The following is a 23386-nucleotide window of genomic DNA, read 5'->3' as shown; positions in this document are numbered from 1 at the left end:
GCATGATGAGAACATAGGAAGGGGACAGAAATCCTCCTTGGGAGCAGAAAGAGGAAGCAAGGCAAAGGGGCCGAGGCTGATTCTCCTTTAGAAGAAGAAGGGTGGGGAGCAGAGAGGCCCATAACAAAAAAAGACCTCATCCAAACAGGGACTTCTCAACCAGGTATTGCCACGAGGAGATGTATGACAGTTAGTCTGGGTGGCCTCAAAGTCTCATAAACTAAACCTTCACCCTGTAAATGATGGGGAGATGGAAAGTCCCCTCCTCAGTCTATAGGTGGGTCATTCATTCCTGCAGTTATGCCTAGCTTGTAGGGACAAACTGCTAGCATTGGTCTAAGCTCCACCCCTCCCAGTTACCTGGCAACAGCCAGGTATGCATGACACTATAAAAGGGGCTGATGGTCCCCTCCTCATTCTGTTGCTCTCTTGCTCTTACTCTCTTCCCCCTTTGTCCGTCTCTCCACATTCCCCTCTCCCCTACTCTTCCAAGTACTCATAGACAGCCTCTACTTCTCTATTTCTCTACTCTTATTCCCCCACCCCCAGTCTCTCTAGGCTTCTGCCACCCTCCCTGCCTGGTTGCTGACTTTGCAGCCTCTAGTTCTAATGGTGGGCTGGGAGAGCAGAAGCAGGTCTGGCCTAGCCCCTTGAGTCCTGCTGGAGACTGGCTGAGGAGACCTTCTCTTTCCCTGTGTGCAGCCATCTTCCCTCCCAAGTGTTCCAGTGCTCGCTAGCTCTCTGTCTCTCTCTCCCTATCTCTCTCTCTCTCTTTCTCCTTCTGTCTTGCTCTCTTTCTCTTTCCGTGTCTCCATCTGTCTGTCTATGTCTCTGTCTGACTCTATTCTCTCTGTCTCTCTCTTTCTCTGTCTCTCTGTCTCTCTTTCTCCTTCTGTCTCTCCTTCTCTGTGTGTGTGTCTCTCTGTCTCTCTATTTCTCTCTCTGTCTCTCTGTTTCTATTCTCTCTGCCTCTGTCTCTCTCTGCCTCTGTCTCTCATGGTCTCTCTCTGTCTCTTGTTTTCTCTATTTCTCTTTCTCTGTCTCTCTCTTTCTCTCTGTCTTTCTCTGTGTCTCTCTGTCTCTCTCTTTCTCCTTCTGTCTCTCTCTTTCTCTCTGTGTGTCTCCATCTGTCTGTCTCTCTATGTCTCTGTCTCTATTCTCTCTGTTTCTGGCTCTCTCTTGCTTTCTCTGTCTCCCTGTCTTTCTCTTTCTCTGTTACTCTGTCTCTCTCTGTATCTCTCTCTTTCTCTCTCTCTGTCTCCCTCTGTCTCTCTCTCTGTCTTTCTTTGTCTCTCTATTTCTCTGTCTCTCTGTCTGTCTCTATTCTCTCTCTCCGTGTCTCTCTCGGTCTCTGTCTCTCATGGACTTTCTCTGTCTCTTGCTTTCTCTATTTCTCTTTCTCTCTCTCTTTCTCTCTGTCTCTATTTCTCTATCTCTATTTCTCTCTCTGTCTCTCCGTTTGTCTGTCTCTCTGTCCGTCTCTGTCTGTCTCTCTGCCTCTGTCTCTCTGTCTCTCTCTGTCTTTCTCTTTCTCCTCAGTCTCTCTGACTCTCTGTCTGTCTATCTATCTCTGTCACTCTGCCTCTGTCTTTCTGTCTTTCTCTGTTTCTCCTCTGTCTCTCTCTGTCTCTCTTTCTCTCTCTGTCTGCCTCTCTGTCCCTCTGTCTCTCCTCTCTGACTCTCTCTATCTCTCTATCTCTCTATTTCTCTCTCTGTCTCTCTGTCTGTATCTGTCTGTCTCTCTGCCTCTGTGTCTGTCTGTCTCTCTGACTATGTCTCTCTCTGTCTCTGTCTCTCATGGTCTCTGTCTCCCTGTCTTTCTCTTTCTCTGTCTCTCTGTCTCTCTCTGTATCTCTCTCTTTCTCTCTCTGTCTCCCTCTGTCTCTCCCTCTCTGTCTTTCTTTGACTCTCTATTTCTCTGTCTCTCTGTCTGTCTCTATTCTCTCTCTGTCTGTGTCTCTCTCATTCTCTGTCTCTCACGGATTCTCTCTGTCTCTATGTTGCTTTCTCTATTTCTCTTTCTCGCTCTCTCTTTCTCTGTCTCTATCTCTCTATCTCTCTATTTCTCTCTGTCTCTCCGTTTGTCTGTCTCTCTGTCTGTCTCTGTCTGTCTCTCTGTGTCTGTCTCTCTGTCTCTCTCTGTCTTTCTCTTTCTCCTCAGTCTCTCTGACTCTCTGTCTGTCTCTCTCTGTCACTCTGCCTCTGTCTTTCTGTCTTTCTCTGTTTCTCCGCTGTCTATCTCTCTGTCTCTCTTTCTCTCTCTGTCTGCCTCTCTGTCCTTCTGTCTCTCCTCTCTGACTCTCTCTATCTCTCTATCTCTGTCTCCCTCTGACTCTCTCTCTGTCTCTCTCTCTCTCTCTCTCTGTGTCTCTCTCTCTCTGACTCTCAGTCTCTCTGTCTCTCTCCATGACTCTCTCTTTCTGTCTCCCTCTCTGTCTCTCTCTCCCTCTCTCTGTCTCTGTCTGTGTGTCCTGCGTGTGTATGTGTGTTTGGGACTCTGCTCCTGCTCTCTGCCCGCAGCAGGCTCAAAAGAAAAAAAATCCAGCTTTCGCCCTGTCCCCTTTCATAATCTGTTTGTCACCCACCGCAATAATAGCATACTCATTGCTGGGATGGGAAACAGGCTACTTTGAGTCCTCCTTGTCCCCCACCCCAACCAGGGCTGGGCCTGAAACAGTGGTCAGGGGCTTGCAGATGCCAGGTGGAAACTCTGCCCACATGCCAGGTGGAACTAGGAGCGTGCACCGCAGAACCAAAGAACCAACCTCTCGGCTGCCCTCTACCTCAACTATGTGCATGCGTGTATGCATGCATGCGTGTGCCCACTCCTGTCCCTACCTAGCTCCACAGACTAGCCATTACCAAGACTGGCCTGTGTTCAGTTCCATCACTCTCTCCCTCACAGCACAACTTTCTTATTCCTTTTCTCTACCTACAAAACCTGTCAAAGTTCCGTATTATGACTTTCATTCTTATCCTGTCTGATAGGATTTTTGCTACTGCCGTTAAATTATGGTATGCTCTATTCAGATATTACTAGGCAATATAGCCCCCGATCTTGTTAGAAATCTGCTAATTATTAATATATTTAAGTTTATGAGACAGAATCTTCTGAAATCTCTAACAGTTTGCCCCACAAGATTTCAGAAGATATGAACACAGCTTCAAGAGTCTGCTTGGATTGTGATATGATAGCCACTGAGAAACACAGTGTACAAAACTGGATACCCTTAGAGTCAAATGATTTATCTAAATTAAGGTAAGTCAAAAATCTCATGTCACACCTATCCATTACACAGAGAAAAAGCTCTGTGTCTTCTGGGCTCCAAAGCCAGACTGAGTCTGCCCAAGTTGCCATGGAGACCTTAGGGAACTGTTGGGTAGTACACTCTGTCATGTTTTAAATAACATATGACTGCTAGATTATAAGCTATTCCCAGATTTCTGACTACATTGACAGCTAAGGTAGCTGTAGCTTAACAACTAGGACACAGACTCTAAACTCAGTTTCTAGCGACTAGTTCAGCCGTAAGCCTTCACAGATGGAATTGGTTGTTTCCTTATCTAAACCTGGATCCCGTTGATTAAATGTTTCATATCCCCCCCCTTTTTTTGTTTTCAGTTTAAACATTTTTTTTTTTTGGTTCTTTTTTTCGGAGCTGGGGACCGAACCCAGGGCCTTGCGCTTCCTAGGTAAGCGCTCTACCACTGAGCTAAATCCCCAGCCCCCAGTTTAAACATTTTTAAACCAGGGTTGATCACAACAGTCAACAGCACAACAGAGGGGGAGCATAGCTATTGCCAACCCGGTCAGCTGAGGCTCTAGGAAGAGCTTTAGCTTTGTGATACAAGGGACCCCTAGACCCCCAAGGCTGCAGGCTGTCTTCCCTCTCCCCCTGGCCTCCCCCCACCAGCGAGGTGGCATCTATGAGGCCCTGCAGATGGCACTCTCCCTCTTCCAGTCTCTGTGGCTCACAACCAGGCTAAGGGGCAGAGGTAGCTGGGGAGACAAGAGGGTACAGGAGGCCCAGGTGGCAGTGAGGGAGCTTGGAACCCTGAGGAGGGCATGCTGACTCCTTGCTGGAGAAAAGGCACCTAAATAGGGAAGCTGGACTTGTGGGCCTCCCAGGGAGACACGGGTTAAAGGGAGCAGTATGGTGAAAACTCCAATTCTGGTTCCCACTGCCAACATCCTACAGGGAAAGGCAAGGAATCCTGGAGCAGAGCCTTATGCCTGAAACCTGTCTGAGGGAGCCTCATCCTTTCCCACCCTGCTCCCCCAAGCCCAGGTTAGCCTCCTTCCCACTGCCCAGCTGTAGGCCATGTGCTGGGAGAGAATGGATGTTAAAGGGGTCTCAGGCTGTCTTGGTGCCTCAGCCCACCTCCTCGTGGGCCCAGAGCTCCACGTGGTGTTTTGGACCAAACCCCTCATCTTAGTTGCCTTTGCTCTTAAACAGCTGCTGAAAGTGAGGTTTGCAGTAAAATGCACGTGCATTGCAGCATAACTGCCCAGGCTGAATTTGGTGCGGCAGTGTTCGCAACAGAAACTGGAGTTGTGGAAAATGAGCTTGTCTGCCACCAGCCGCTCCATAGGGTACACAGTCTTCTGGCAGGCTGCACAGGTCTCCTTCACCTGAGTCTGCAAGCTAAAGGACTTAGATAGCTGCACCGTGCTGTTGCCACTGCTGCCTTTGGCTTCATGAGACAAGGTGGCCTGGGCGGCTCCAGCAGCCTGGAACATGGCTCTTCAGAGGTGCTTGGCGGCCCTGGAGGAGATGCCAAGCCAAGAAGGCTCGGGCTGGCCTGCGCCGCAGGGCGGGGGTAGGTCGCTGGGGGACCGCTTCCGGTGCAAGAGGCTCGGGCTCTAGCTGCCATAGCTGCCAGTAGTCCCTGAGCAGCAGCCCCGTATTTCCTCTTCTTGTTAAACTTTTCACTACATGGATCTAACTGTATAATCGCAAATTCTTATTCCTTCTGTTCCACAAACAGATTATCTTAAAGAATGTTCATGTCGTTAACTCTTTTTTTTTTTTAAGGATTATTTTATTTATATATGCGATTACACTGTCTCTGTCTTCAGACACACCAGAAGAGGGCATTAGATCTCATTTCAGATGGTTGTGTGCCACCATGTGGTTGCTGGGATTTGAACTCAGGATCTTGGGAAGAACAGTCAGTTCTCTTAACCTCTGGGCCACCTCTCCAGCCCCATGTTGTTAAATTAACTTTTGTTGTTATCTCTTTTGTAAACTTGTAAACTACAGGAAACCCACTCAGATCTATCCCTTATGGACCAAATAGACTCCACCCAGATAATCTGGGTAATCTGTCTATCTGTCTAATGTTCCCACTTACTACCTATTCCAAAGGGTGGGATTCCTCTGGGTTTCAAATGTACATCTAAGAAAAATTTACTTTTCTCCCAAATACACTTAATCTTATTCTCTGCCTATAATATATATATATATATGTGTGTGTGTGTGTGTGTGTGTGTGTGTGTGTGTGTGTGTGTGTGTGTGTGTGTGTGTGTTCCAGCATCTTGCCAAGTCCAGACACTTAGTACATCTAGGACAGCTCCAGAGAAGCAACCTCCAGATGCTGAACTGTCCCCTCACAGACACAGACGCTTCGATTGGACCTGTTCCTTCTCACCTATCCACAGACGGTTCAACAGACCCTGGACAACAAGGAAACAGCCAACTCTAAGACTGGACAAACATCCCCATGCCCACTTTTCTAGGTTCCCTAGAGACATATGGCTGTAAAGCAAACAGGAAGTAGAGATCACAACAATGACAACCCTATTCCTGCTTCACCATCATCTCTTTTGAATTTTTCTTTTTTTATTAAACCCAAACAGGGGAATGTTAGCATTCTGTCTAAGCTCCACCCCATAGGTTACCTGGCAACAAGAGTCAGGTATGCCTGACTATATAAAAGGGGATGCTTCCCCTCCTCACTCTCTTGTTCTCTTCCTCCCTCTTGCTTTCTTACCAACTCTTTCCCTTGTCCCTTCTCCCCCCATTCCCTCCCCTCCACCTCCACATGCTCACAGCTGGCCTCTCTGCCTCTCTACTTCTCTACTCCTCTACTCCTTCTCCCTCCACCTCTCCCCCTCCCTCTCCCTCCCCCTCCCCCTCTCTCTCTCCCTCCCTCCCTCTCCCTCACTCCCTTTGTCCCTCCCTCTCCTCCTCCTCCTCCCCCTCTGTCTCCCTCTCCCTCCCACTCACCCTCTCTCTCCCACTCTCCCTCTCTCCTGTGCCTCTACTACCCTCTTAACTCCTCTCCCCATGCCCTGGATAAACTTTATACTATACTGTATTATCCTGGGTTGGTTCCTCAGGGGAAGGGATGTCTCAGCATGGGCCTGCAGAGGCACCCCTTTCCCCTATACCTCACCACACCTCCATAGAACATATCCCCACTCTTTATCTTTTCATAAACACATCATAAACAACCAGACCCAAGTCTTCTGTGACTCTGTGAGGTCCTAAAATGGTTCAGGATCAGCCCCAGTGGAATGCTTTGTGCCTGCCCCGTCCTAGGAATTAAAGAAAAATTTGTAGGAGAGGACAAAAAGCACAAACAGAATACACACACAGAGTGACATAGAAGGACATTCCCAGAAAAACAAAAACTGAACCAAATGCTGTCTCAGATGGTCTGGGCTGCCGCCACCTGTCCACCCACAAATTGCCACTGGCCACCTCAGGCTCCCTGACCCTGCTCCCCTCACATGCAGTCTGAGCCAGTTCCCTACTTGGCCTCCCACCACCAATACCCTAAGCTGGCTTGGCTATGCCCCTTATGGTTTTCTTTCTCAGCCTTGCTGTATTTGGAAATCAAAGTTTGCCATCAATAACATTTCAGAAATCCTTTATTACTGGCATTTGAACTACTTGTAAAGATGAGTAATTGACAAGAATGACAATCAGAATTTGTGGTTCTGGCTCAGTAGCATTTAGACTTCATTTGGGTGAGTTTTCCCTTACCTTTGTAACAAGCAACTGTTGATGTCTGAAAGCCAGGTGCTAACTAAGCTTGGTTCCTAGAAGAACAGTCTCTCAGGAAATTCTTTTTCTAATGGTGTGTGTGTGTGTGTGTGTGTGTGTGTGTGTGTGTGTGTGTGTGTGTGTGTGTGTGCGTGTGTGTGTGTGTCTGTGCGTGTGTGTGTGTCTGTGTGTGTGTGTCTGTGTGTGTCTGTGTCTGTGTGTGTGTGTGTGTGTGTGTGTGTGTGTGTGTGTGTGTGGTTTGTAATGTTGATTGTCTTTGTTTTGAATTTCAATTATCAGAGAACAAAGGATCTCACAGTCCCTGGTCAGTAGGAAGTTAATATCCAGGGACCAAAAACGGCTTATTTCAGAGATAAAAGAAACTTAAGTTAAACAAAATTAGCTAACAGCAGTTTAATTTTACAGTTTGTGTCATTAAGTGCTTTGAAACCTTGGACATAAAGCCAAAATAATACTTCTTGTCACAATTCCAGAGTTTCAATATACTTTGTGGAAAAACATAACAAAACAAAAAGAACAAGGATACTTGGTATTTACTTATTTATACTTTTGGTATTTATTTATTTATAGTTTTCCCTGTCTAGTTTAGATTTTCAGTGAAATCTCTTGCATGTCAAGCTGTATTGGCTCTAAAGCTGTTTGCTGCCTTTGAGCTGGCAGTACAAATAAATTCATTATGAGTCTAAACCTAGTTTCTTCCATGGATTAAATGCAATAACAATGCGATTAGTACGCTGTTAAAGAAAAAGTATGTAGTAAGCCCTTCTAAGCATTCTCCTTTCTTACACACTACACATCCTTACACACATTTTGGTCTCCTCCTCCAACCACCCCCCCCAAAAAAAGGAGCTGTCCTTTATTACAACAGAGGGAAATCAGTATCCAAACCAAGTAGGAATCTCAAGCTGTAAATTACAGAAGGGGGGAGTGTTGGGATAGGTAGGAGCAGAGCCAGTATCATGAGATTACCTATCACAGGGCTCTGCTGACGTGCTCCTGCTATGGTGTAGGGTCACCAGTGATATCAGTGGACAGTAAGTAGGTTAGCTGCTGCTAGTGGAACTGGTGCTGCTGCTACTGCTGCTGCAGGTGCATGTGCTGCTGCTGCTGCTGCTGCTGCTGTTTCTGCTGTAGTGGGTATCCAGTGGGGATGTCCACAGGCTGTAAATAAATGCTTTTCTGGTTCTTGGAGGACTGGTGTGCAGCTCTAGCCCAGTCCTGTCCGTATATGATAGTGTGTAGGTTGTTGTCCCATTGCAGCAGGTTGTACACTTTTGTTGAGGCAACTTCACGCTGCAAAGTATAACTCCTCTGTGACACTTTAACCCTTCGATGAGGCTGATATTTATAGTTTGGATATTTCTCTCTGTGTAGGGTCTTCAGTCTCTGCGCCTCCTGGAAAAAGGGCCTTTTTTCGGCTTCTGTAAGGCTTTTCCACTGATATCCCAGCTGCTTGCTGATCTCTGAATTCTGCATGCTGGGATTCTGTTGAGCCAACTTGCGCCTCTCTCCACGGGACCACACCATAAATGCATTCATGGGGCGCTTGACATGGCCCTCCATGCTATCTAGACAACTGTCACTGCTCCCAAAGCTCTCCCTTCTCCAGAGATTAATATGTCCTCAGGCTGTAGGGCTGAACACTGAAAGTGAAGATCTGAAATGCTGAATGTAGTGGAAGAATTAGGATTGCAACCAGGAAGTCAGAGATGGGATGAGAGAGACAGAGATAGAGACAGAAACAGAGAGACAGAGACAGACAGAGACAGAAATCAAGATATAAAGTGTAAGGGGTAAAAGCTAGTATCCGAACTGTGTTTGTAACAAAGATTTTAGTATTTAAAGTGTGTAAGAAAATATTCATCCCTCCTCCCTCGGGACCTCCCACGTCCAGCCCAACTAATCTACTTTGAAGCCACCACACAAACCTACATATTGTCAACCAAAACCCCTGTGGATTGTAAATGTAGAGACTGCACTTTTACACTCCTTAAAAACATACAACTTTCTCTTTGGTCATTTCTTCTCAACAAGCATTAAGATACAACAATGAGCATACTAAGCCGTTCTTTTTGCCCTGTAGCATACATGATATTTATGATGGACTAACTGAGAAATAAACAAGCATGTACAAGTGGTAGAGAGGGTCAAAGATAAGTAGGAAAACAATCAATTGTATCCTAGTCCAGTAAGCGAGGTAGCATGAAGAAAAAGAATCAGTCTGTCCAGGGCAATAGCCCACTATAAAGATCTACACCATGGGACAAAGAAAAACCAAAAACAAAAACAGTAGTAATGCTGAGTTTTAGAATTGAAAGCTACAAAACCTAAAACTCAACAAATATCTCAAGGAAGTTTTCTTTCTCTCTTTGTCATATACATGCATCATAAAGCTCGTTTGTACAAATTTCCTATGTAGTAATATTAAAAATATTGTTATTAGGATTATTTCAATACAACCAACAGTTGTTGCTGGCATGTTGCTAAAGTGCATTTGAGACTCAATTATTTACAGATACACACAGACACACACACACTCCACATGCAGGTAATCACACACAGACACTTAGACAAATACAACAGAAACACACTACTGTATTCTCTACTCTGAAAAAATGTGTCCTGAGCCTTGGTGGGCTGCAGAGGGACCCCCATCCAGAAGCTAGAGACATTTGCCTCAGGTCACTGCAGAAGACATCTGTCTGGATATCCAGAAGTACTTCTCTCTCCGACAGAGAAGGCTGGAGGGAGAACACATGCAATCCTGGCTGAGCTGCCTGGTATATGAGAGTTCACAGAGCTGCTGACCTATCTGGATTTGACCACATTGTCCAGAAGATAAGCAGTGTGTACAAGGGATGGTAGGGGGACTCTTAGCACAGGCAGAGACACTTCACAGAGTGCCAGACAAACCATCTCTTAGTTCAGTGGACGGTAGATGGCCTACCAGAGGAGCCAATGTCGGTAAGTAGAGTAATGTGGGGAGCAGAAGATGCAGACCTCCAGGTCAGGGAAAAGCCATTTGCTAGAGGTCCCTCCTGTGAGGCAATAGGACAGGTATTTCTCAACATCCACAGCCAAGCCTATGTCTCTCCCAGTTTGCTTCAAGGACCTACCACATATGTCTGCTTGGCCCAAGAATGACCTACCACATATGTGTGCTTGGCCCAAGAAGGACCTACCACATATGCTGCTTGGCCCAAGAAGGACCTACCACATATGTCTGCTTTGCCCAAGAAGGACCTACCACATATGTCTGCTTTGCCCAAGAAGGACCTACCACATATGTGTGCTTGGTCCAAGAAGGACCTACCACATATGTCTGCTTGGTCCAAGAAGGACCTACCACATATGCTGCTTGGCCCAAGAAGGACCTGCCACATATGTCTGCTTGGCCCAAGAATGACCTACCACATATGTCTGCTTGGCCCAAGATGGACCTACCACATATGTCTGCTTGGTCCAAGAAGGACCTACCACATATGTCTGCTTGGCCCAAGAAGGCACAGAAAGGTTTGTCAGCTCTTGGGCAGGAAGGTATTGTCGGGTGTTCGGGAAATGCTGAGGCAAAGTCCTTTCAGGCAGAGAGTCTGAATGCCAGCTCAATTCAAGTAAGAGTAAAGGAAACACTGTGAGTAATGCCCAGCCAGCCTTCCTCAATTGTGTGCTGGCATTTCATATTCTGTGTATATTCATGCCGGATAGGTCTTGGGCAGACCTTGAAGAAGTAGACCTTGAAGTAGGAAGGGGCCACATCTTCTTGAGAATCAGCAAGGGAAGATCTGGAGAAGCCCCCATGATCCTCAGACTCATCAATCCCTGCTCTGCAGCTGCTGTGTCAATATAAGTCAAGGTGGAGGGGCACCAGACACCCAGGTGAGGCCTAGCAGTTTTCCTGTGTTGTGGACACAATAACAGGAAAAGCTGATACTTGTGGAGAAAGTCAGTTTGAGGGCACTGATGGGATGGAAGCTGGGGAGTTCCATAACCGTGCTGACAATGAAGCTGCACCTTTCCTAACACTGCGGGGATGGGCTTTCTGGGTTACTCTCAGAAACCCAGACTTTACTCTTGAATCCTGTGTCTGAGTCAGTGTGTCTAGTGAGGTCACATCCCAACATTGAGAACTGCACTGGAGGGTGGCACAGGGAATTCTGTCAAGGCCAACATTCTGTGATTTCCCACATGAGGCAGGAGCAATTAGTGTGTCCTCCAGGACTCTGAAGCAGGAGTTAAAGTGCCCCAAATGCCTTGTCTGGTAGCCTGTTATTGCCTGGTTGCTCTTGATGGAGGCATTGATGATCTGTGTGCTGTCTTCCTAAGAGAGTGCATGTAACCTATTAGGAGGAGGAAATACCTTTCTCTCTGACTTCCTCACTCAGCTCCAGAAAGGACCCCCGTCCATTCTGCCAAGCCACTGCCCTTGGCTTTGGCTCTCCATCCACTGGCAAAGGCATGTTTTGGCATCTTGCCACTTTGTATCCTCAAGTACAGCCCTTCTCTACCCCTATTTCCTCACGTGGATAACATCTCATGACTACCAGTTGCTGAGGGAGTAGTGTCACTGAATGGCATGTCAGTCCCAGTCCTGTCTCATTTCTCCAAGCACACGCTGCCAGCCATCCAGATCATAGCATCCAGAGTCCCTTTTCTCCCATCAAGGGCATCAGAGGACTCCCTACCTGAGACTGCCTTCTAACTTTCCTAGCAGAGACCTAAGGTAATGTGTACAGGCTGCACTTGGCCATGGATTCTTTTTGCCTGCTATTTATTCCATGGATAGCCTCTGCCTTTATAATTCTCCTCACGGGACTACCCCAAAACAATATGATAATGGCTTAGAGAACCAGAACCTTGAGTACTTTTGTTCTTCCAGCCTTCTCCAGGTGCTTTCCAATAATGTTTCTTTGTCAGGGTTAGGAGAGGGGCCCTGTCTATTTCCCCCAAGTTTACCAAGTCAAATGTAGTTATCTATTGCTTGTGTCAAACCCATCACACAGGACAAGAGGACTGGGGGTCCTATCATCATCCACAGTCTAGCTTGAAACCTGAGTAGAATGGCCCTACTCCGACCCTGTCTTGTTGACCTGTGTGGTCCTTGGGGTCAGTGACAGGTCTGACATAGAATGTCCCTCAAGGACCAAAACTGTTTCAATTCTTCAGAACAAAGAGGACAAACAAGGGCTGGGGAAGCCAATACAACAACCAAAGGACCTCAAGTGTTTGAGACACTCTATCCTGCATTGACATTCCTGAAGTTGCAGTGACTAAGGCTAGGCGGCCAAGGGAAAAGATCCAGCATTCCACGGAAATCCACACACAGCAAATAGCCAAAATATGTACTAGCCTCTCTTCCAAACCCTTGATTATTCTGGCCTGGAACCCCCTCTATCCTGACATTAGAAGCACCTCTCCTTTTCCTGCCCAACTGCCTTCTTGGTATGGACATCAGCTATAGCTCATCTCAGAATGTACTGAGAAGCACCCTCTGAATGTCTCCTAACACTTCAGGAACAGCACTGCTGGTGTCAGATGCCACTCTCAAATAAATATCTACCTGTTGATGAGCATATCTCTCATTGTTCTTTACACTCAAATGACATATATGTATATAGAAGAAAGTCAACATTATTCACATATGTGCTAACACACACACACACAAGAAAAAGAGGTAGAGAGAGTGGTCTATAGATAGATAGATAGATAGATAGATAGATAGATAGATAGATAGATAGATAGATATAGAGAGACAGACAGAGAAAGACAGACAGAGACAGACTGAGAGAGAGAAACACACAAAGAAAAGCAGGGAGAGAGAGAGATGGAGAGAGAGAGAAACAAACACACACAAACACATACAAAGAAAAACAGGAAGAGAGAGACAGAGACAGAGAGAGACAGGGAGATGGAGAGAGACAGAGAGTGAGAGGGAGATAGAAAAACACACATTTGGGATGATGTCACAGGTGAGGCAGGTACAGGATAGAAGGAGGTCTGTGTTTGAATGAGAAGGAAGGACAGGCAGGAGAAAAGTTTGAAGGAAGATGAGAAGATTGGAACGGAAAAGAAGAAACAGGAGGGGAGGGACAGAAGACGTGACAGAACAATATGACAGGGGATGTTAAGATTCCATGCTGTACCTTTACAGGTTGTTATGGATGTTTTTAAGGGATGGATATGTATTGGGCTTTGTATGTTTAGGTGGGCGATTGTATCTTATTAATTGGGCCAAAGGTTATTGTGTTGTGTGTTCTTTCATGTAGTGATTTTAGTGTAAGAAAGTGGGCACTGGCTGTCTGGCCACCACAGAGTTGGGATGTGTGTTTCTGGCATGGAAACCTGCCTTGGGAACTAAATAGGAAGAAAGATTGCTGATGGCTCACAGAGAGGCCTTCGGTAGTGTGATATGGGTTGGAGCAGAGCAAGTGAGAGGCTTTGCTGACTGACAGTTAAGATATCCAGCAGATATCTTGGGACACTGTGGAATAGACCTAAAGTGGTGATAAATGACCACCATACTTTTTTATTTTTTATATTTTGACAACAACAACAACACACACACACACACACACACACACACACACACACCCCAATAGTCACCTACGTAGGCTGTATATCCATCAAATACTTTACCTTCCTTATCATCAACAACTACTCCACATCACGTGTCCTGCTTGTAGTCCCAATGTCACCTTCTATCCCATATTTGTAGGTACACACTCAGAACTGTAAGATACAGGGTGCCCTGCCAGGAATGACTCCTAAGGTGCTTCTAGGTATTGCAATGCTTATAGGAACATTCATGTAGGTGTCGAGGCTCCCCACCAGTGCCAAGCTAGCAACGGGATCAGACAAGTATGCTAGCCATTTGGTTATAATCATCATAGGAAGGAATTAGGCAAAAGGACCCACCACAGTCCCAGGAAACCATTCACTCTTGCTGGCGCCTAAGGGTATAGAGACTAGGGCCTGACCAGGAAGGTATATGAAGAAGGTATCCATTTCCATGTCATTGCCACATCTTTGAGATCCTCATAAATTCTGAGTGACACACAGATTCATAAATTCTGTGTCTGTGACAGAATATGAAGGAGGTCATGTTAGACATTCTTGCAGGCCACTGGAGTCAGGAAATTGACATGGCCCTGACTCTGTAGGAAGCTGATTAGACAATTTCTGCTTGGTCCTAGGACTTTGGCTGAAGGACTCTAAGAAACACCTCTCAGCTGACAGGAGCCTCCTAAGGAGCTGTCTCCTAAGAGGCTCTGCCAGAGCTTGACAAATGCAGAGGCAGATGCTCTCAGCCAACCATTGAACTGAGAATGGGATCCCCAATGGAGGAGATAGAGAAAAGACTGAAGGAGCTGAAGGGGTTTACAACCCCATAAGAACAACAACAGTATCAGCCAATAGCCCCCCGAGGGCTCCCAGGGACTAAACCAATGTCCCAGGAGTACATAGGGATGGCTCCAGTTGCATATGTAGCAGAGGATGGCTTTGTTGGCCATCAACAGTAAGAGAGGCCCTTGTTTCAAAGCTTGATGTCCCAGTGTAGGTCAATGTTGGGTGGCAGAGGTGGGACGGAGTGGGGGTGTGGGTGAAGGAGCACCCTCATAGAAGCTGAGGGAGGATGGGATAGCGGATTTCTGGAGAAAAAACTGGCAAAGCGAAAACATTTAGAGTGTAAATAATATAATCCAATAACAAGTATTTATATATAAAAAAAAAACCTCTCATGCCCAGAGTGACTATTTTGTTCGTCAGCATGAATTGATTTCCCCTAATGTTCTAATTTTTTTAATAGTTCTCCTTTTTGACTTTGTTGAAATTATATCTGATAATTGAGCTAAATCTGCATAATTGAATTAGTAAAATATGTGTAATGTCTAACCTACAAAGAAAAATAGACTGTCACTTCACTCAGTTAAGGAAGAAAATATAAACAACAGGAGAAAAGGTTGTTTTATTATGGAAGGTAGGTAGACGGGAAGTAGAAAGTTAGGAAGTTCTTCCTCGTATCCTCCCTTTTTTGTTTGTCTTTCTTTTTCTCCTCCTTAACCCAGGTTCTCTCCATCTGCCCTCTTGTCTCTCCTTGCAAAACCACCAAACAATGTATGTGTGTAGAGACATTATATTCTTAAATCCAGCGAAAAGGAAAACTATATTGTATCTTGTGTCTAAGCATGCTCATACATATGAAGAATAAAGGGGGCTTCAGCTCAGAGTCTCTTAATCATTGTTCCAGCACCATAGTTTTAACTGGGTTCCCACAGCTAAATTCTTTTAGATGATGTGAACATAAATGTGATGATGACTCTGATACAAGCCGAACAAAACTAAAAGACTACATGCTATATAAGTCATAAAGACTGGGTTATGCCTTCTACAAGGTTTGCCTGGGTGCTTGCAAGCCTAAAGGTTTTGCAGGTTGTACACAGTTAATATTAATTTGCTTCATTACACTCTGTGTGGAAAGGGATTCAGTCTTCTCTTAATAAGGAGATGTGGCAAAATGTCTTGATAAATTCTGTCTTCAGAACTCTAGTGAGACTGCCTAAAACACAGCTGGACTTGTTAACTGTTCTTATTCCTTCCAAAGGGAGGAGACAGGCAAGATCACTGGGCTTTCAACTGTGTATCTTGTCAATCCTCCCACCTGGTTGTATGAGATTAGGCTCTAGTTATATGAGACCGCAAGGTTTTCTGGGTATACAGGCTAAAAACTCGAAATAGGGAGGATCCCTTCAAAGAAGATATACTGAAGAAAGGCCTCAAATATTGCCTAACATTTCCCCTTGAAAATTTTCTTATAACAAATGATGTCTCTGCCTACTATTTTATATCTCATGGTAGTTTAGATGTTGTATTCAATGTCGTATATACATTAAAATCACATAAATCTCTCTCTCTCTCTCTCTCACACACACACACACACACACACACACACACACACACACACACATTGAAGAGTATTTTCAAATGCATAAAAATAATTATGGGTGTCTACCGCTCTGTCTACTGCCTGCACCTTCTTAGTTCTTGTTAACCCAGCACCTATGACAAAAACTTAATACTTAAATATCCATATAAGGTAATCTTCTCTTGTACAATATGCCAGCATACATTCCCATAATTATCGTAGTCAACACATGTTGACAAGATATGACTGAAAGATGTATGTCTAATCCCTTATATCTTTGTTAACTTTGTTAAGCTTTATCTATTTAGAGTCCCTGAGTCACATAAAAAGCCTTGGTGGTTTGTAGAAGGATTCATAGAAAGAAATGGGGTTCCTACTCTCTCTCTATACTGTAATCGATAGTCCAAAGTTTATTTTCATTGTAAAAGAGCTTCAATTCAAAATGATAATTTCTACGACTCATTAAGATAAAATTATAAAAATCTAGTGTCCTGAACATTAGTAATTGTAAGCTCTTAAAGACATTTAAGCCATACAAATTAATGGTCAGTCTCCTTATAAACGATCACGTTCTTTCATGTACTCAGAACTGTGATTGTAGTCAAGCTAATGCAGATCTATTTCTTTTACCGAGACTAGCTTGGCAGGATGGACAAACTACATCTCCCATCTGTATATGTTGTCAAAGTTAAGTCCGAATCAAGTATCTCGAAGCAAGTAAACTTACTCTCTTTAATGTAAAATAATATTCAAAATTGGAATACTAGAAGCAAAAACAAAACTATTTTTATGAAAAAATAAATGCTTGGGTAAAATAGGTTTCATTTATAATACACTTGCATAGCAGGATTTCCGTAGGCCTATAAGTAGGTCCATTGTATGGAAGACAAGAGTAAGCCCCAGGCTAGCTTTGTTGCAGGAGAAATATGCATAGGAAAATAGGATGTCAAAAGGCTGATGGTGCTGTCTTTGTCTGTTCAGGCCTGACCAGCTCTGACTGTTGTAGACCTGACCAGCTCCTGCCTCATGGAGGATCTTCCAGTCTCACAAGCTTCCTTTATTTCCCAAAGAACAGAGAGTGAAAAATCAACTACTCTGGCCTCACTGTCTCCTACACTGACATGTGAGGATGCTATAAACAGTGGAACCTGGAAAGTAAGCCTATCACTGGACTGGTATGGGACCTGCGTGCTAGTTCAATTGACCATGCCCTCTGCTATGCCTTTCAAGTCTTCATTTTAACAGGAGCTAATTTCATGGTCCACACACTAACCACAAATGATCCATGACTAAAGGGGGCTGCCAAGTTCTCTGCCATCAAACTCATAGTTTAGGGCAATGATTCTGTGTACTGAAGTGGTGCCTTTGGAAACTTAGCTAGACAATTTTGTAAACATAACTCAGAATGGGGTTCTATTTGTCTTGTAAATTGCCGATTAGATGCCGAATTCCATGGAGTTTTTTTTAAAAAAACGCTTCCAGGTGGTCTTTCTTTATCTGGGAGTCCTGATGTAGCACACTGCTATTACAGTTGTTTTTTCCTACAAAACTCTGGTACATCCTCCAGCCAGTTGTACAATGGCATTTGAGGTTACTAAACAAAAGTTATTTTGGACTGTCTCTTAATGTTCCCTACAAAGTTGTACAGTTATTACCTCCTGACTTTTGTCCTGGATCTTTGCCATCTGTTGAGTTTTATTGTGACCCCTTGGATGGACCCTGTCACCGTTGTCTCCTGCTATTCTTCTTGTTGGACCTGACAACCTAGGACCTGAAAGAATGTGATTGACTATGCTGTAATAGTGTACCCACCCTTACTTTAGTTTCGGTGTACTTGTATACATGAAGGTACTTTTGTACACGGATGTGACAAAGAAAGCAATGACCCAAGGACAGTTGTTTGAACTGAGAAAAGCATGTAAATAAACACCAGTAAGAACATACAAAATATTAACAAGAGCAGCAATTTCCCAGATCTCGGTCTGGACAGACCAAAGTTAAACACAACTGCCTGGCATGTACTGTAGATTATATCTGGGAAAGCATGAAAGCAAAGCAGAAGGCCAAGTCTAGATTCAAGTACACCGACCAGATTGGAACCTATAGCTGTGGACTGACATCCAACAAGAATAAAACATGCCTTATGAATTGAATGAAAATGTTTGTCACAGGAGGCACAAAATCACATCCAACAACAATCTAGGGGACAAAGTGGACATGAGGGGGAAAAAATAAGGTCCTCTGCCCTTTTCCGATATCATCTCTCACAGTACCCAAGGCATTGCTCACATTGGACCATTCTTTCAATGTTTCAGCAGACACTATTTTAGTGTGCAACAGCTGCTGCCCTTTCTACACAGTCCCTTTTGCCAGCTCAAAAAGGAATCTGCATGCTAAACTCCTAAAGGCAATTCTGGCAACCTCTGACTCCTGGATCCACCTCTTCACTCTTTTGGCCACACTGAGCACTGTTTTCAGGTCTCAGAGCTAAAACAGGTGAACTATATCCTTTTAATGTCTCTGCTTCACCAGTTCTCAAAAACCTTAGAGAAGTTTCTAGCCCTTCAGAACCATGGCTGCTGCAATATCTACCCCAAGACTAGATCTGACTACTGCTAAAGAGAGGATCGGTGCCCTCTTCATCCAACAATGCTGCTCATGCACCAACAAACCCTAACTGGTTTGAAAGGTGGTTGAAACACACAAGGACAGACAAAAATACAACCACAAGCCTCCTTTTATGCATGGGCCATGAGTTCTCTCTCAGTCTGTCTCTTTCCCTGGATCACTCCTTTCCTCATTATCATCTGCATTTTCACACTTTTACACGGTCTTCACCCTACTGAAATTCACCTCATACCCAAAGAAACCCTCCATGTAAGCAGCTCTCCCAGTGGATCTCACCAGCACGAGGCATTAAGAGGCACCCACGTACGAGCAATTGAGCTCCAAGCGGTACAAGACAGCCAAAGGAAGACCTGACTTTGGTACAGCAAAGTATAGTCACCCTACTGAACCAAATAGATTGCCTGGCTGCAGTGTTCCTCCCAAAATGCAATGCATTACATGTAATGATTGCCGAAAAGGAAGGTGTCTCTGCCTTGCTAGAGGAAGGATGCTGGCTTTCTGTGACCGATCTGGCCAAGTACCAGAGAAAGCTAAGCCATCACTGAACAGAATTAAAAACAGAAAAGGGGCAGACAGCATTTACCTGACTGCCAAGTGATGGTTTTGCTTCCTAGTCAGGTACTAACATTATGATTTGTGCTAACTTCACTCTTTGTTTCCGGTTCTTTCTGCTGTCTCACCAAGTTTCTCCAATGTAGACTTCAAGCTTGCACTGCTCAGAGGGTCACAGAGTCCTTTATGGTCCAAACCTCACAGTCCCTGCCTATCCTACCTGGAAGGGTCTCAGCATGCTCCTTCCACCATTCAGAACATACCCATCTCCTTGACTCCTCTAGATGGATGATGTCCCATCCCCACTTGCCACCCGGCCTTCCCACTCACATGAAACTATGGCCCCTCTCCCATCTTCTTTTTACCCTTCCAGAATTGGGTTATGTTGGATAATGATAATAGCCTCAGGTCATGAGGAATCAAGTCAAGATGTAAGGGTCAACAACCCTCAGTCAAAAAGAGTGACTTAGGTCCATCCTGCCTGCTCATTTCTGTCCACCTGCAGAAACAATATGTCTGGGCCTCAAAAGCAAACTACACAGATTCCACTCAAATCACACACACACACACACACACACACACACACACACACACACACACACACACACACAGAGTACACACAAGCTGGAAGTTCCTGGTAGCTACCCAAGTATGTGTTTATGTATAAAAATATTTTCCTTCACGCCACTAAGTGCACTCAACGTTCATCCCAGGAAAAGGTTGACGCCACTCACTATTGCAACAAAACAGTCTCAGCCTGTTGAGATGGAGTCATTCTGCCTCTCTGCCTTACTTTTCTTACACTCAGGATGGTACAACAAGCACCCTTAAATGTATCTCTGAGTCCCATCTGTCCAGTTCTTCTCCCCATTAAGCCATCAAAATACAAAAGTACACAGGGTAACAATGTTGTGCTCTCTCCCATGTGCACTTAATCTCTGTTGGGAATAAAACAGTAACAAATTCAGAGACTGATGAAAGAAAAAGTCATTCTCAGCACCGAGTTCTGCAGAAAGGGAATGTGTACACACTGTCATGGAGACCAGGGGCAAAAACGTCTCTGGAACATTGGTTTAGGGGCAAGAGAGTGGGTTTTACAGTCCTCCCATGGGGAGAAATGTCTGCCCCCTCTCTCTGTCTGTATGATGGAACCAAACTTCACATCTCATTGGCCAAGTACACATGCCTCATCCAATAAACAATCTTGGGCTAGAGGTTGCTTCCCCCTTTCCTGATATTCCCCTGTAAAATGTGTAACAGAGTGCTGAGTCCAACATGTACCAGACACCAGCTAAGAGAGAGAAGAGGAGGCCTAGCATCTCCTGTAAACCCAGTGAGGCCTATGAGCACCAGTGAGGCAAGTTCTCACTATGCACTGTAGGCTGGCCTCAGACTCACTGTGTGACTCATACTGGCCACAATCAGTATGAGTTTTAGGCGATTGTGGGGTCAATGTTAGGAAAGAAGCTGTGTTTCCTGTGCAGAGATTGGAATGTGACAGGTCCAGACGCTACTTACCTTACCTTGGGCTACATCTAGTTTACTGAAAGAACCATTCCTTGCCTCTCTGTGTACCCATACCTCCAGGAGTCTTCAGGGAGCCAGTGAATTAAAACTTGATAACTACTATTTGGCCTGAACAGAAGGGAAAACTAGGTTTGGATTCCAAGTGTGACACTGAAGCAATAGATGACCATGGACGTTAACCCAAGAGGTACTTAAACTTGGACACCAACTATGTACGCTGTGCAAGCTCTTCACTTTATAAAAAGAATATAAAACCATGTGATTTCACACTACTTATCAAGGGCCTGTTTGTTTGAATTGGAGGCAGGGTCTTGCTATGAATTCCAGGCTAGTCTTAGCCTTCCTCCCCTCCTCTGCCTCACAAGGGCGTGATAAACATTGGTGTGGATGCCAGTTCTGTGGTGAAAGTGTAGTGAGGTGCTCAAAATCCATAACTAGCTTTTGTTATATGGTTATGCAGCACACATTTGCTTTTCTAAAATCATTCATTTGTCCCCTGTCACAATGGCAGGGGGTCAGCCTGTCTAAACAAAGGATATCAGATGACCCTTGACATTCAAAAGAAAAAATCATTTTTGGGCTCAGCCACGGCAGTTGAAAAACCTGGAGAATAGCTCTTTGCATCCGTTGGTTTGGTGTTTTATAGCTTGTTTGCTTTTTGACTTTGTGTGTTTTGCTTCTCTATGCAAGTCCATGATATACTTTGGGGACTGTTGTCACCTGCTGCCAGTGTTATAATCACAAACCTAAGTTCATTTACTCCTTGTCAGCTAGAAAGGGCAAACAGCCAGGGCAGTTGTTGGAGAAAGAAAAAGTTTTATTTAGAAGACTACTAAGAAGGCAGAGAGGCAGACAGTATCACAACAAAGACTGTGTTCTTTTAGAGTAGCAGGACTTTTTAAAAACCTTTAGTCAAGTGCTTAATTGCCTGGCTGTGCATGGTTGGGGCATATGTCTTAGGTGCCAGCATAAGCCAGCAGAGAGTGTTGGGTCCCCTGGAGCTGGAATTCCTACAGGCATTTGTATGCCAAACTCCTGTGTCAGAACACAAATCACTCTTAACCACGAAGCCATCTCTCAAGTCTCTTAACCCATTAGGTGGCTTTTGTCAGACTCACCAGTTGCAGCAAAGCCAGTGGAAAACTTCTAGACTGCACTCTGCCTTCCAAGGATCAGAGATCCATTGTGGAATGGTAGGGGTGGAAAAGACAGAATATGAGAGCCAGAGGATGTGGATGGCTACAGGTCAATGGTATTCCTTCTCATACAGCAGGGCAGCTGCACATATGAACTCACAGAGGTTCTGAAGTCATGCAGAAGACTATTGCAATAGTTACAAGTACGCATGTGACATCTGAAGCCACACTAAATTCCAGTGTCTTTCTTATCCTTGTATTGTCATGAAGTACCCCATGAACAAGGTACCTCAAGAAGCTAAGATTGATTCACTGGGAGCTCACAGTACCAGAGGGCTGGCGTCCTTGACTATGATGGAGATAGGCTGGCAGGCAGGCACACAGAATTGTGCTCAGAGCATTTAGCAACCGTCCAGAGCCAAGTGCAGCTGGCAGTCTCTGACTATTGTCAGGGTCCAGCCTCAATTCTGAATGACAGTTCTCAACTGGAAGCAGGGGAAAAAGTATAAAAGACTACTTTGGAGTACAAACCGACAGGCAATTTTTCAATGCTTAAAGTTTCTTCAATTTCTTCTTCTTCGTTGTCTTCATCATCTTCCTCCTCCTCCCTCCCTCCTCTTCCTCTTCTTCCTTCCATTCTCCTTCTCCTCCTCCATCTCTCTCTCTCCCTCTCTCCCTCTCTGTCTCTCTGTGTCTGTCTGTCTGTCTGTCTCTCTCTCTCATACACACACACACACACACACACACACACACAAACACACACACACCTGCAGCTTGAGGCTGCACACTCTGCACTTTCTTGTGTGCTCTTCTTTTCTCCTCTGTACTTTTCTTTTCTCAAACTCACACACACATACACAGATGTCTTAATTCCTCTTTCACTCTCACACACACTCGTCATACACACCTCACACATATCTCACACACATCACATGCACTTTCCTTTCACTCACACACACATTCTTCATACACACCTCACATTCTCTCTTCATTCACTCTTCACACTCTCTTCACTCACGCTTAGCTTCACATGCTCCTCTCGTTCTCTCTCGCCTCTTTCTTGCCCCACTATTTTAATGTTACTCCAAAAGCAGGTTTAAAGAAAAGACTTTGCACAATCATTGCCAAATCAAATTCAAAAGAATAACCACATTGCACAAAGAATTAAGAATTACAGTTGTTACCCAAGGTTTCAAGCTTTCCCTATTCTCAGGCCTGTGACCAAAATAATAACAATTGCAAACTTATCATTAGTTAAACTTTAACATTCGACCTACTATACTTCAGAGCTCAGAGCTCTGAGCTCAGCTTGTTGCATTTTCCTGGGAAGCTCTAATGATAAATGACAGACAAAACTGCCAGGCAGTAGTCAGAAAGAATCAAGTTAACCCTTAACTCAATAGTTCGGCTAGCTTTCTGCTCCTTTATATTGCACACAAACACTCTCCTAAGAATTCCACTATTTTGACTTAGTTTTTTTTTTTTTTTATTAACTTGAGTATTTCTTATATACATTTCGAGTGTTATTCCCTTTCCCGGTTTCCGGGCAAACATCCCCCTCCCCCCTCCCCTTCCTTATGGGTGTTCCCCTCCCAACCCTCCCCCCGTTG

At 44.8% G+C, this 23386-nt stretch overlaps 1 protein-coding gene, 1 long non-coding RNA gene and 1 pseudogene across 4 annotated transcripts in view; 1 reads left to right on the top strand and 2 right to left on the bottom strand.

Annotated features, from left to right (window-relative positions):
• Positions 1 to 23386, top strand: part of LOC147997928 (uncharacterized) — a 36728-nt gene that overhangs the window by 8266 nt on the left and 5076 nt on the right. Inside the window, exons 3-4 of one of the 3 annotated variants that reach the window (XR_015647335.1) lie at positions 3128 to 3259; positions 16915 to 17088. This is a non-coding gene — a long non-coding RNA (uncharacterized LOC147997928). Of the gene's footprint in view, positions 1 to 3127; positions 3260 to 16914; positions 20325 to 23386 lie in introns of those variants that run through there. The other 2 variants (XR_015647334.1, XR_015647333.1) reach the window with 2 other exon arrangements.
• LOC147997929 (LIM domain-containing protein 2 pseudogene) lies at positions 4356 to 4815 on the bottom strand (annotated as a pseudogene).
• Sry4 (sex-determining region Y protein 4) lies at positions 8088 to 8576 on the bottom strand. The gene has a single exon (NM_001416755.1). It carries the CDS (start codon positions 8574 to 8576, stop codon positions 8088 to 8090), a length of 489 nt encoding a protein of 162 aa, NP_001403684.1.

The sequence above is a fragment of the Rattus norvegicus genome, chromosome Y (genome assembly GCF_021556685.1).
Source record: "Rattus norvegicus strain SHRSP/BbbUtx chromosome Y, alternate assembly SHRSP_T2T, whole genome shotgun sequence".
NCBI classification, from domain to species: Eukaryota; Metazoa; Chordata; class Mammalia; order Rodentia; family Muridae; genus Rattus; species Rattus norvegicus.
The sequence above is the reverse complement of the archived record's forward strand: the minus strand, read 5'-3'. Positions and strand labels throughout refer to the sequence as shown.